The 13,802-nt window shown below is 37.5% G+C and overlaps 1 protein-coding gene across 2 annotated transcripts; it reads right to left on the bottom strand.

The window, feature by feature from the left end:
* Window positions 1-3,274: 3,274 nt before the first annotated feature.
* Window positions 3,275-13,389, bottom strand: LOC116728016 (deoxynucleoside triphosphate triphosphohydrolase SAMHD1-like). Of its 2 annotated transcripts, XM_032575738.1 has the most exons (17): window positions 13,210-13,389; window positions 12,752-13,038; window positions 12,563-12,629; window positions 12,347-12,419; window positions 11,983-12,143; window positions 9,666-9,781; window positions 9,158-9,228; window positions 8,446-8,604; window positions 7,528-7,628; window positions 7,303-7,411; window positions 7,123-7,214; window positions 6,903-7,018; window positions 5,483-5,622; window positions 5,074-5,169; window positions 4,829-4,933; window positions 4,451-4,588; window positions 3,275-3,558 (listed from the first exon to the last, which is right to left on the bottom strand). In XM_032575738.1, exons 2-17 carry the CDS (start codon window positions 12,936-12,938, stop codon window positions 3,406-3,408), a joined length of 1,884 nt encoding a protein of 627 aa, XP_032431629.1. In that variant the 5' UTR covers window positions 12,939-13,038; window positions 13,210-13,389; the 3' UTR covers window positions 3,275-3,405. The 2 variants fall into 2 exon arrangements, with proteins under 2 accessions (XP_032431629.1, XP_032431619.1); XM_032575728.1 differs by lacking the exon at window positions 13,210-13,389 and having other exon boundaries at window positions 12,752-13,180.
* Window positions 13,390-13,802: the final 413 nt, after the last annotated feature.

Genomic DNA, 13,802 nt, shown 5'->3' with positions numbered 1-13,802 from the left:
CGCCTCCCAACTGATTAATATCTTTTAGACAAATAAGAAAAACATCATGAAAATCGACATTTACTGAGAAATTGACATTTACAAACAGGAGTTTATAAATGTATAAATGTATTTTTTTCCCTAAATAATAGAAGCGACTTTTTTTAATTACAAGGAACAATTGACTAGATTGCAGGATGGAAATTTTTAAAAAACGTAGTAACTTAGGGCTATGTCTACTTCTGGAAAATTTGTTCTAAAGTTGATCAACTAAAATTTAACATACACGTAACTTCTAAAAAATGGAGAAGATCTTTCTAAAATATCATCAGAATACAAATCTGAATAAATTCCAGCTCCTCAGTGCTGACTGAGCTGATCAAGGGTCTGTATGCTGCTCAGGGGCACCGCCAGGAGTCTTGGGCCCTCTGACAAAAAATTTAATTGAATGAAACAGGTTCATCACACCACTGACTGTTGGATCCCTTTAAATCCAGACCAACTTGTTCTCATTATGTGGTCAATGGATTCCTGTAGTAAAGGAACTTGACACGGAGACTTGTTTACTCATTACTGCCTGAAACAGTAAAAGTTGCACCTGCCTCTCATACCTTGAATGAATTTCACTCTATCACTGCATATTAATAGGATCCATTGGTCTTGTAAAGTGAATCAGTCACCAAGAATTCACCTGTTTCTCTGCGGCCTTTAGCATGAGTTATGTAAAACAATCAGACAAAACAACTTGTGTCTTTCTTCTTTAGCTTCAGATGACTTTATGGTGTCCTCTCAACTCTGAAGAGTTTATTTCAACAGATTTTATTTCTCAAACCTTCACAAGGGTAACATTCAAGAACCACAGCAACCAACATTGAGATTTTTTCTCGTTTTCAAAATTTCATTCCTGCCTTTTTGGAGGAAAATAGCTTTTTTGCACAACTGTTCATTCTTGTTTGGACACTGTGCAGTTGGACTGATTTTGGGCAACATTTATCAACTTTTTACTATTTTTTGTTATGACGTGTAACCATAACAACAGGATGGTATGCAACAGCGAGCAACTGATTAACATTGGAGAAGCTGAAATAATACCACAGCTGAAGCCAGATATCCAAAGAAAATGATGTTTGTAACTTGATGTGTTACCTATTGAGTTTGAATTGAGAGTGGAACATTTCTATAAATAACATAAAAGTGATAAAGTTGGTTAATGCAAAGAGAAACACACAAAATGATGTGATGCTATATTTAATATATCAACAGCAATTTTTCAGAGCATTTCTAAACGTTTGAATAGCATCGTTGGAATCATAATCCTGAAGTGGGAAGAACATCATTTCATAATAAACTGGCCACAACCAGACGCCTGTTGTCCAGTTTCTCAAAGAGGAGCCAAATAAATGAGTTGTGTGAATGAGTTGTCCAAGAACCAGGAACCACATGAAAACAGTAAACAATCCACTCAACAATGGCTCCTATGTACACTCACTGTGTATGAGTCAGCTAGAAAAAGCATGTTGGAGCTGGTTTAGAGTTTTCTGCAGAGAATTTGGAAAAGCCAGTAAATAATGGGAGAGTAAAGTCCTGCTTATACATAAAATCTCTGGATGTCACTGGAATCACATTCTTTAGAGGAAGAATGATAGGGCACCTCACAAAACTCATGTTTGTAGGTGTCAAAATCATGGTTTTACTATGAAGTATAATTTTCAATGTCATTTCAATTTCTCCCATTATGTTGTGAAATTTTGAGCTCTGGTTCTTTGTATTGTGAATTACTTCAGATTACATCTGTTGTTTTATTTCCATTGCCCCATTAGAAAGCATTAGATTAAGAACACTGATGTGTTCAATACTTAGTTGCTGGCTTTATTTGCTTGGCAGTAGACGTACAAACATCTATCATTTATGCAACTTTGAGAACATTTGTTCACATTTGTTTATTTTAATTGCTCCATTGCCTCTTAAGATTCTTGCCATACAAACATATGAAGTGTCAAAACTATGGGCAACACCCTGTTTCAATCATCCAGACCAACAATGGAAACCTTGATGCTAAGAATGAAAAATATGTGAACACACCCGTTACTGAACCTACAACAGCTGATGCTTCTTTGCTGTGTTTGATCACCTGGAAAAAAACAAACTCATGCCAAGAATGAAACAGGTTCATCACACCATTGAATGTTGGATCCCTTTAAATCCAGACCAACTTGTTCTCATTATGTGGTCAATGGATTCCTGTAGTAAAGGAACTAGACACAAAGACTTGTTTACTTATCACTGTCAGAAACAGTGATTTGGAAGGGTTTCATTTCAAAATGGTTGTTTCTACCTCTTCACACCTTGAATGAATTTCACTCTATAGCTGCATATCAATTGGATCCATTTGTCTTGTAAAATGAATTATGAGCCCACCAGTTTCAATTCCTGAAATGGAAAGATATAGCATCATAACATAGGCATGACACAGATATATCTGATTGTTTCATGTTAATTGAACGAGCAGTTTAAAATGCCAAGCATGATTGGGCCGAAGTCAAACAACGTGATGGTGATACTGGCATGAACATAATATAAGATTTCTTTGCAGCTTGTGATTGTAATTCTTAGCGCAATCAGTCACCAAGAATTTACCTGTTTCTCTGCAGCCTTTAGCATGAGGTGAATAAAACAATCAGACAAAACAACTTGTGTCTTTCTTCTTTAGCTTCAGATGACTTTATGGTGTCCTCTCAATTCTGAAGAGTTTATTTTAACAGATGTTTCTCAAACCTTCACAAGTGTTACATTCAGAAACCACAGCAACCAACATTATCAGTTGTTTTTAAACACAGTCAAGCAAAGATCTGATGAGCCCACAACATGATTAAGTAGAAGGTAAACATTAAAATGTTTTAATCTTTGCAAGGCAAAGAAAAGAAGCAAGCAAAGATATTTTCTGGAGAAACAATAAATAAGGTTGTATCAAAAAATTCAACCAAAACACAACTCTACATGAAATAAATAGAAAGGGAGTTCCTCCCTCATCTCAAATAATAAAAATAAAATATAAAAACACTTTAAATGTGCAGATATGTTTCTTTAAATGTAGCAGACTGACGGAGGTTATTAAAGGCTGAGTAAAATTTGATGAAGATACTGTGTTGAAAATTATAAAAGGCCTTTAAACTGCCCAATGAATATTTGACAAACAAAACCAATTAAAAGCAATAAAATAAATATGTATATTGCTAAATTGAACCTTTTTCTGAAACAAACCTTGTCTAGGACTGTTCACTAAATCGTTCTCTTCTACTTTCTGTGTTTTGTCTAAAAAGCTATTTGCTGGGCTCTTCAACGAACTCGACTTGTAGAAAAATACACTTGTCATGCAACACTCATCTGTTTACTTATGTGCAACAAGGGGCAGCTGTCTCTCTCCGTTCACTGAAAGTTAAGCTGAGTCTTTGCTTTACTGAGTCCGTTCATGTGAACGTTTGCTTCTTTGGAGCTGCAGCCATCACTGTCCTCGCCTTCATTGTTTGTGCACCAGCTGAGTTTCAGAGGAGTCAGCTCAGGTGCTATGACATCTCCATCCTACAAGTAAGAAACAAATGTTTGTTATGAGATTTGCAGGAATGCAAAATATATATGAGATTTGCAAGAATGCACCATTACCAGTAGAAGGTTGTGTAGTTTTACCTTCATTAAATTAAATGCAAATTTGAACTATTTTTACTGTACCACCCGTCTATACCACCATCAGATTCTGATGCGTTTTGTGTCATATAGAGCTTTCAGGGTGGGCTGCATGCATTCATGCATCCATCCATCCATATTTCTACACATGTATTTGAGAGCACAGTTGCAAACAATTTGGACAAATCTGCTGAAACACTTTGAGCTTTCATGGTGTCTGAAGTCTGAACAAGCAAGCGAAACAGTATCTGATGGGGAAACAACATAACAGAAAGTTTGTTCCATTTCCAAAAACCAAACAGAGCCTGGAAAATTGTAAAAGATTGATAAATGCCTGCGGCTTCATGAGCAGATGAACACAACAGAGACTGATGGTATAACTACATGTTCATCTTTATGAGGGTTTTTGTCGTCGTTACATCGTAAAATGACTAAATCAAAGCGTTATATCCTAAGCTGTCAACAACAAATGTCAGTTGTGAGTTGTTTTCATTAGTTTATTTTTACAGTTTCTTTGTAGAAAGTTACTGAAAAAGTAACGTTTTAGGCATGTGGTACAAATATTCATAAACAGTCTGACATAATGCACATTAAGGTTTATTTGGTTTATTTATTATTTTGACCTATTACAATAGGCCTCCGACACTGTCCATACATACTGGTTAGTGTTCTTTTAGTGCAGGGCCTTAGAAAAGGAGAGATATCTGCTTTTTAATGTTATGACATAGACATAACATTAAAATGTTAAATATCTGACCAACTGTTTATGCCATGCAGTCTGCAGAAATACCTGAGGCTTTGAGAAGTTCCTATCCATGCACCACTGAACAAAGTGCTTCTTGGCGGCCTCCAGGGTCCTCTCATCTGTCTTCTTGCAGTACACCCTGATCAGTTGTTCAGCAAAGTGCTCTGGGAGAAGTTTAGACACCTAAAAGGAAAAACAGCACCACATAAATCTTTATTTTTAGTAATAAATTCAGAATGGAAACAGAGAGAGAAAAAATGTAGACATTTATCTCAAAGGTGTCAAACTGCTGTCTGTGGGGAGTAATGTAATGCAGCTTTCAGAACGATTCCTGGTCCAACACGGCTAAATCAAACGGCTAATCTTGCTAGCAAGCAGATAGGTTCTACAGAGCCCTGATAATGAAATTTGGTATTACATTACCTGGTTTTTATTGATTTTTATGGCTTTTGTTGGGTCATCCTTGCAGTAAAAACGCACGTTATTGATGGGGTTCTTTTCCTTCATCCCATAGTCCATCGTGATAACCTACAAGGAAAGGCAATATTTCATAAAATAAAACACAGACAGAAAAGCTCAAGTGTTTCCCCCCCAAAAAAAAAATAACTCCTGAAGTTTTGCAGAAAGGTTACAAAGAGATCTGACAATTTTTTTTAAATAAAACTCACGCTGACAACAAAGTCCTCTGGCTGAAGAACAACATCACGAGAGCCACTGTGGGGGATGGACTGAGCCAAATCTGCCTCCCAAATGCGAATATTTTCCTTAAGATAAGAAAATAATTGGTAAAGTGAGCAGACATTTCCATTTGAACATCATTAAGATGACACACAAAAACTACTGCAGTAAATCTGAGATTTAAAAAAAAATTTTTCATCACAAAGGCCTTATTTTAATTGAATCCAAATATCTGGGAAGAACATTTCAATTTCTGCTCTTTTTAGTTTATTTTCCAGTTTCCAGAATATAACTTACTGCAGCATGACAGTGTGTAATTTGAAAATATGCAAACAATTCCGGTTATTCAACCCTCCAATAACATAAATTTGCAAAACAGCTGCCCAATTACAAACAAACCTGAGTGACGGTCAGGGCTTTGTCTGGCTGGGTTTGACCCAGACACTTGTAGAGTTGCCGGCGGATGATTTTGCGCAGTATCAGCCTTGCTTCTGCAAGCTCCTGAGAGGACGAGTTCAGGATCTGTTCAAACACATTATCTACAAAACAAACAGAGAAAGAAGAAAGCAATGTTACTTCAGCTCAAGAAACTTGTCTAATTCATTGAGAAAGCTAACCACAAGAGAACGCTTGAAGTTAATGGTACAAAAACCATTAACTTCCAGACTGGCATACCTTTGTGTTCATGGCTTTTCTAAATTATAGTCATGGAGCCTAACTTACATTTGACAAGTATTACACCACCTCTCTTTTATGAAAAAAGATGCAACGAAGGGAAAACAACTATATATTAAAAAGGTAAGTGATAAATGCAGAAGGCCATATTCTGATTTCACACTTTAAAGAGTCATATGTAGGAACTTGTGTCTGACAAACTGTTTATGTTACATCACCAGATCTGAGTAAGGAGTCACTATGACTGGCTGTATAGAGATGTGAAACAGGCTGAGTCAGCTCTATAGAAAAATATGCATCTTAATACACTTAAAACTCTTTAAGAATGTTTTTCAGGGAATCTATTAAAAGAGTTAAATAACTTTCTTTACTGATTCGCTATGCAAAATGTGACATTTCTTCCAGCAAATACAAACCCAAATGGTAATAAATGGGATTGCATAAGCCACAAAATGTTTTGTTTTTTCTTTAGGAAATCAGACAAATCCAGCGAAAGGGCTATAGCTAAGATTTTTTTCATGTAAAGTTGCTCTAGTTTAAAATAAATTCAAATTTAGCATTTTATTGTGTACCAAGGTCTCAGAGTCTGACGCTGTTACACAACTGGAGAGCTACTTCGATGACAGACGGCTGTATCCCAGGTGCACAAAGGAATGAAAAAAAAAAATAATGCATGTGTCACTTTAAGTAGCGAATGCAAACTTCTGGTGTTAACTGGGTGTGTACAATATCATAATCACAGGTATTGGAACCAATACTTAGTAGGATATTATATTCCAAGTGCCAAATTATGCATGCCAATAATGTATGTGGCCTGCTGGATGGATTTTCACTCCCTTCGATGGACATGTTCATTTTTAGTGACTGAGATGTTAAAGCTCACAAACAGTAGTTGGGAAACTGTGATGAAGGTAATATAAAAAACAGAGTCATGAAAACCTGGATTAATCAAAGATTGATATCATTACATTATTCAACACTATTATTACCATATGTTTTTATCATATTGTGCTGTCTTAAAATCAACCCATGACTTATCCCAATTTATGATTTATTACCTCACAGCATATTGTTCAAAGGCTCATTCAGCTTTAATTTGACTAAAAATGTAATTACATGTAAATTTACAGTCTTTGTTGCTGACCTGTCAGCTTTGTGTAGGCCACCATGTCATCAATGGCTGTGGACAGAGTGAAGATTTTTCCCTCAGAGCCTTCAATGTGGATGTGTGGATCTGCTTTTAAAAATGCTTCAGTGATCCTGTGGACAAAGATCAAACTTATCAGGACTTCAGAAAAAAACTGCTGCATGTTCCAAGGAGGAAAATCACAGCAACTGAGCAAAAGAAAAGAGTAATAACTCACATTGTCTCGATGATGTTGCCCACTTTGTGCTGGTAGGCTCTTCTGTGGAGACAGTTCCTAGTGTGGAACATGTCGTACAGATTGCCCACCTCCTGTTTAAAACCACATCCTGAATGTTAGAGACCAACTTTCACATTTTCTAACCTGTTAATTAAGAAATGAGAAAAAATAAAATTACACCTTGTCTCTTGTGCAGATGTGTTTCTGTCCATCCACTTCACAGACCCTTGCAAATTTTAGGAAACGCCGATAGTCAAAGTTGTTCTGGATGCCCAAATGATAGCAGTCCCTGAGGACAGAGAGTGAAACAACGAAAACATTTTATGCAATAGGAACATAATTTACATTACAGGTTGATAATAATGTAAATTAGCACCGAGTCATTAAATCATAACAGTTCCCCACCTTGCAAAATAGTCCCATTTATCCACATCGATACCGTTCCGTTTGTTGGCGACAATCTCATAGAGGAAGGACTTGTCTTTAGAACGACCTTTGTACGGCCACTATAAAGAAGAAAAAGCAAATGAGTTCACCATTGGCAAATATTATTTTAGGAGACTGAAACATATGTTTTATGATTCAGGTGTGGTTATTTACAATAATGTCAATCCCTCTTAAACAAACACACTTGATAATCCACATCGGTCCAAACATCTGCGGTATTACCCTTTACTGTAAACATATCCTGAAACTTTCCAGGATATGGGGTTTGGTACAGCAACTAATGCCACCATATCCTCCCATTTAAATCAAATTTATGTTGGAGAAAATACAAATAATAGACGGGACATTTATTTACATTTACATGTGTATTTATATGTGTATTTATTTACATTATGTGTTGTAGTTTGGTTCTTATGTCCTGGATCGCTACTGCTGATGTGATCACATGACTGTCACATGATTTAAAATGGTGATGTACTGTATATAGCTTAACTGTTAGATAAAAGAGAGAAGTACTAGAAACGTCACCTCTGATTTGCAACAGTGGGGATTGTTGCAAGATTTATTATGTTAAATTAAACACATTTTGTAATCTTACTTTTATAGTTATGTGAATTTAAAAAACCCTAAAACATTTTGGGGATTTAATTTGGAAAAAAAATGCCATCAGAGTGCTTTATCTTTGCAATTTTGGCCAACAAAGCAAAATGTTTGGACACCACTGGGTGTCCAAACAATGGGATTTTATAAGGCCCAGAATTGAGAAGATTAAATAATTTTTTTTAGACTTTGCAGAAACTCTGAATGTTGCAATAACACAGCCAGAAATAATGATACAGAGTGTGCGCGGTTTGTTTTCTTCAACATGTTGGTCACCTTCTCTCCTTGACCTGAGCTGCTCTCTGTCGGTCCTGCGATCTGCTCCTTGATAAAGTTCAGGTCCTCTGGCAGCACCAGACCGTGCTTCTCCATGACCGGTTTCAGGCAGTTGTCATCCACAAGGTAGTCAAACATTTTTAGAGAGGCAGCCTCGTGCTGCAAAACACAAAAATGTACTTGAATGGAACAGGTTCAACAGAACAAAATCAGCAGAAAGTGAACGAATGACAACTTTTGATTGAAACAGAAGGAGCTCAGCTGATGTTACACCCAATAGGCTGTTGTAAACTCTTTTACACACTTTTGTAAAGACTCTGTTTAGTCATTCTCATGTCTATCAGTCTGATAAATAAAATGTGCTGTTACCTCAACACTTGACATTAACAGCTGTGTGCAGAAGCCCTGGCTGGCAGAAATGTTTACCCTCCTCAATAAAATCTTCTGCAAACTTTAGATCTATAAATTCACAACCTGGTTGAGTCCAACAGAGAGGACTTCTTGGCATTCTTGAGTTTCTACATCTATTAAAACATTTATCTTGTAATAAACTGGCTTCCATTGGCTGTAATTATTTCAGCTGTAATTATGCAACTCATAATTACAGCTGAAATTAGCTTCAACCAAACAGGGAACACTATGTCTTGATACTGGTGAACAAACAGACAAGAAAAACCAGACCATGCATAAAAAAAAAGAAAAAAAGTCTTACCTTCCATTTAATTCCTGGACGTGCTTTGGGTATAAACATGCCATCAAACATATGGGAAAAAGGTCCATGTCCTGAAAGGGGAAGAACACAGCAATACTGGGTTTACAGGCTCTTTCAGAGGCGAGTAGCAAGATCTTAAAATGATTGGAAGTGTTGAAACAGATTATCAGCAACTCCACTTCTGTTCTTACACCCAGAAACTGAAGCCAAAGAATTGGGAAACATCTGAGATGAAACCCGCAAGTAAGTTCAGTGTTAAGTATGTGCTTTTAACTACATTACTTCACAGTTTAAAGACAAACTAATCCCTGAATGGATTAGTTTGTCTCAACTGACACAACAACAGTTGATGTTGTGGAGAAACAGGCTTTTAAAAAGAGAAATAAAGCCTCTTCCTTTCATCACTACAAAAGGGACAACATCGAAGCTAGTGTAGTGAAGTCCCTAAAAGTTCAGAATGTTGCTAGTCTCCGATTCTGTGAACCCATCTGCCCAGAGCAGCACTGACCGAGGTCATGGCAGAGTCCAGCGATCTGCACGCAAAGAATGTCCCTGCGAGAGATGAGGAGCTCTGGTTGTTTCTCGTTGAGAGCTTGAACAAGTCGTCCAGCCAAATACCCAACCCTGTAATCAGCCAAAAACACAACAAAGTGTCACGAGAGAGACACAACTGATTTATTACTTGACCTGCTTGATATAGCTGGCCAAGTGAAAACAAACATTTCCATTTTAAAATACCGGGCGTTGGTGAAGTCTCCACACCCTGTCATTTTGTTCCACATAGCAATGTTTTTATATGACAGGCTCACATTTCCACTTCACCTGCATTATAAAGTAGGCCTGTCGTGATAAACAAATCAATAAATCGCACGATAAATTAAAACTATTGACCTCATTTTAATTTATCGGCTTTATCGTTTCTTCCGGCCTTTTTCCTCTTTCTGCTGATGACACTGAATGAAAAAAGGTTCAACTCCGGTGCTCTCCACTGACCCTCCCTTCCTCATTGCTGTAGTGAAATGCCCTGTGCACACTCCATGATCTTAGAGCTATCAGCTGATTCTCGGCCTATTTTCAAGACCTGAGAGACAACACATGAGCCGACAGAAATCCTAGGTATAACAATCGGGTTCAATCCTGCCGTGTGGTGTCCAACAATGGGCACCACATAATGGCTACAAGTCCAGTTAACTAATTTTTAAACCAGGCATTAATCAATGCTTTACTACAATCTACCTGCAATGCATGTGGCTAGTGTCAGTCCTGACTGAATGAAAATCATTATAACCTATTTATGTCACGAAGAACAGCTGAAAAGTTACCGTAGTAATTTCACTCCAACTCCTCCCCTTGTCATTTCTATATTCTTTGCACGAAATGTTTAATAAACATTAATGTTGTTTCCTCATATCATCTCCAATGTCCGCTGGACTTCGGGTTGTGCCGTGTCAGCTGTTTGGGATTCCTCTCCGTAATTTCCCCTCAGAAAGTGCGGATTCCCCTCCACGCTTTCTGATTGCTGCCTGTCATATTCAACAGGCTGCGTTAAAGCTCCCAGTCGGGGAAAAACCCAGATTTAGATCGGAGCGGCAACGACACACCACAGGATGATCGGTTACAAAATCGCAAGAGTTCTAAGATTGTCGGAAGGGGAAAATCGGGGCAAAAAATCGTGTAGTGTGAACTATTGCATCAGTTAGTCGGATGTGCCCGTCTTCTCTATTTAAATCTAATTATTACTGAAGGGCAACATAGTACACAGACTTCATAATCTGCACTCTTTTAAATGTAGTATTTATTTCCACTTTGGCTTTATGTTGTTTAGTTTTAATTCAAGTACATTTTTTTGTTAATGGAGACTGAGAATCCATTTTATTTTTGTTTTTGGTTGTTTTGTTTATTTTGTTTATCAGTTCCAGTGTTAAGTGTTCTTTTGAAAATAAAGTGTATTTATCTTTGGCAGGAAATCGCATGTATTATTACTTCATTTCCATTAAATTGGTGTAAAATGGTCTTCAAACAATATTATCGGTTATCGAAATAATTTTTGAGACAATTAATCGCTCAGCAAAATTTGTTATCGTGACAGGCCTATTATAAAGTGGAAATAAAAGAACAGATAGGTTATAAATATGTCCTTTATTGCCCCACAGTGGGAAAATTCAGGTGTCACAAGAGCAACTTATGGTCAAGCATGCATATTCACATTGAAAGTTTTATAAAATATATAATTATATACATTTGTGTGTATAAAAAATTATTATTTAAAAGAACTGAAAAAACTGTGCAAACAACTGCTGCTATAGTGATTTATTGATTTTCTTTTGGAGTAGTGATAGTTATAATGTCTTACAAGTCCTTGGAGGAACGATCTGTATGAAAAATGATTGAAAATTGCTGCTGTGAGACAGTATGTACAGTCTGAATGAGCGTTTTTTTTTTTCTCCAGTAGTTAGGGGAATATAAATCTCTAAATGTGCAACGCAAGTAGAGGTGCAGCTGTAACTGCAGTAAAAGGTACAGCTACAAATGAATGTGACTCACGGTGTCTTAATACAAATGCATGCACCAGAATTAAGATTTTATGAGTAAATATATTTGAAATTATTTTCTTTTCACATGGTAATAATTCACTTTGTTTTGGTTTATCAACTACAAACTAACAAAATAAAATAAACTAAAAACTTGTGGTTGCAATTTGACAAAATGTGACAAGCTTTCCTTCGTAATGATAATAATTCAGCAAGGCACTGTGAGCATTTCTCTCCGAAATCCATTTCCTAAAGTTAATTAAGAGCAACTAGGTGTGACATGTAGACACTTACCCAATGCTGTGTTCAAAGCGGTTGTGGGAGGCCCCAGGAAAAACGTAATACGTCCCTCCAAGCTGCTTGATGTTTCGAAGTCGTTGAAACTGAGGCGTGTCGATGATCTTAATGAGAAGCGGGTGCAGCTCCACGTGGCCATGGATGGGATCATTGAAGACCTGACAACCAGGCAGGAAAACAACATTAGAACAGGATCAGTTCTACTCTCACGACCAACAGCATCACAAAGAGGTCAAAACAAAAACACAGAGGAGACTCTTCTTCTTCCTTTGTGCTGTCTGTGTAGATTCCCTTGGATCTACAGTCTGCTTAATGTTATCTGAACAGCCTTGACAGTCTGTCTTAGTGGGAAAATGTTTACCTTGCTGGGCTCAGCTTCTATCTGCCACAGTTTCCTGAGGCTGTGCAGAATCTTTAGACGGTCACCGAGACACCTGAAGTGAACAATCAGAAGATTTTCCTTTAAAAACCTCTTCCTGAGCTACAGATTCGATGTAGAAGCAGAAAAGGAAGTAGTGGCCACGTTTCCTTTTGTCCACGATGTCACGTTGTTTTGTGGAAAGATGCAAAGGCTTACTTTATGCCAATCTTCTCCAGGTCTTCATCCTTGAGGCACCTCAGTCCCACACCTGTAATCCTCTCAGCTGAATCCCATCAGAACCAAATGCGCAATGTCAGTAAATATGTACAACCACACATCCACGTCATGTTTGCGTTGCTAACAAGCATTATATTCATTTGTGACTAACTAAATGTAAAAGCGAACCTCTGAACTTGTCCTTCCACTCTTCAAGTCCTTCTCTTTGCAGGTACCGACAGGTTTCCTCGACTCCCCACCGCATGAAGCCGGAGACCAGAGGCGAGCCTCGGACCACTGACGCTCTCTTCTCCGGGGTTTTGAACTCCTCATCCGAGCTAGCAGCTGGCCCCATGGGTCGCTTTCGACTCGCCATGTCGATCACACTAACAGGCGTTTAGTTGGTTGTCTGAATAAAGACGGGAATAAGTGAAGCCGGAAGCAGTTTCTCTGTCTGAGACACAGCTGACTCGGCACTGAAAGCAGAGAAAGAAGGTGAAAAATACCCGGGTTTTTGTCGTTTCGCCCGAGCAGCTAAGCGAGTTCAAAAACACAAGCGACTTCCCAATTATGTATTTCAAAGTAAAAGCCCACTTCACCCTTGGACAACCACAGCAGTGAAGCGACACAAAACCAAAAATAGTTACCATTATTCATTTATCTTAATAAATGTTATAGTAAGCATGCTCAGGTCATCTTGAGCTACTAGTTGTTACAGCATGCAGGAGGACACAACTATTCTAACTCTGCTGTGTTCTCCTACTGCTCTCTACATAGCTGATTAAAGTTAAGATTAAAGTTTTAAAGTTATTAAAGTTACAATTAAATCCTCTGTTAATTTTTTTTCTCTTTGTGTTTAGTAGTCTCAGCAGAAGCTGAGCATCTTCTGCCAATAAAGTTATGTTCTCTCTCTATTGTTCTCTATTGTATTTGATAATAGCCTCTTTCACATAACACTCCCAGGCATGATTAAGGTACTGATGACAAATAGCTTGGAAATTAGCCAGCCACAGGATTTAAAAATGCTAAATACTATTATTTAGCTATTATTCTATTGGAAAAGAATGGTATGGGAAACTTCTGATCCAGTCCTTATGAATAGTGCTCATGTCAATCACACACCACACCTCCAATTGTCCCACACTGCTGGAATTCTCTTGCAGTTGTGCAGGACATTATCAACTGATTTTCTTTTTCATTTCTTGAAAGAATCTATTGTCTCTTTCCTGGACATTCAAGT

Source organism: Xiphophorus hellerii, chromosome 1 (assembly GCF_003331165.1).
Source record: "Xiphophorus hellerii strain 12219 chromosome 1, Xiphophorus_hellerii-4.1, whole genome shotgun sequence".
Classification (NCBI taxonomy): domain Eukaryota; kingdom Metazoa; phylum Chordata; class Actinopteri; order Cyprinodontiformes; family Poeciliidae; genus Xiphophorus; species Xiphophorus hellerii.
Note: the sequence above shows the minus strand (reverse complement) of the source record. Positions and strands in the feature narration are given on the sequence as shown.

Bases quoted from the DNA above. Each gene is read 5' to 3' on its own strand.
- LOC116728016 (XM_032575738.1), bottom strand. From the start codon at position 12,938: ATGGCGAGTCGAAAGCGACCCATGGGGCCAGCTGCTAGCTCGGATGAG. The intron at 12,630-12,751 runs GTTCGCTTTTAC...GATGGGATTCAG, and splicing joins GTGGAAGGACAAGTTCAGAG to CTGAGAGGATTACAGGTGTG. The intron at 4,934-5,073 runs GTGAGTTTTATT...CTTTCCTTGTAG, and splicing joins CAGAGGACTTTGTTGTCAGC to GTTATCACGATGGACTATGG.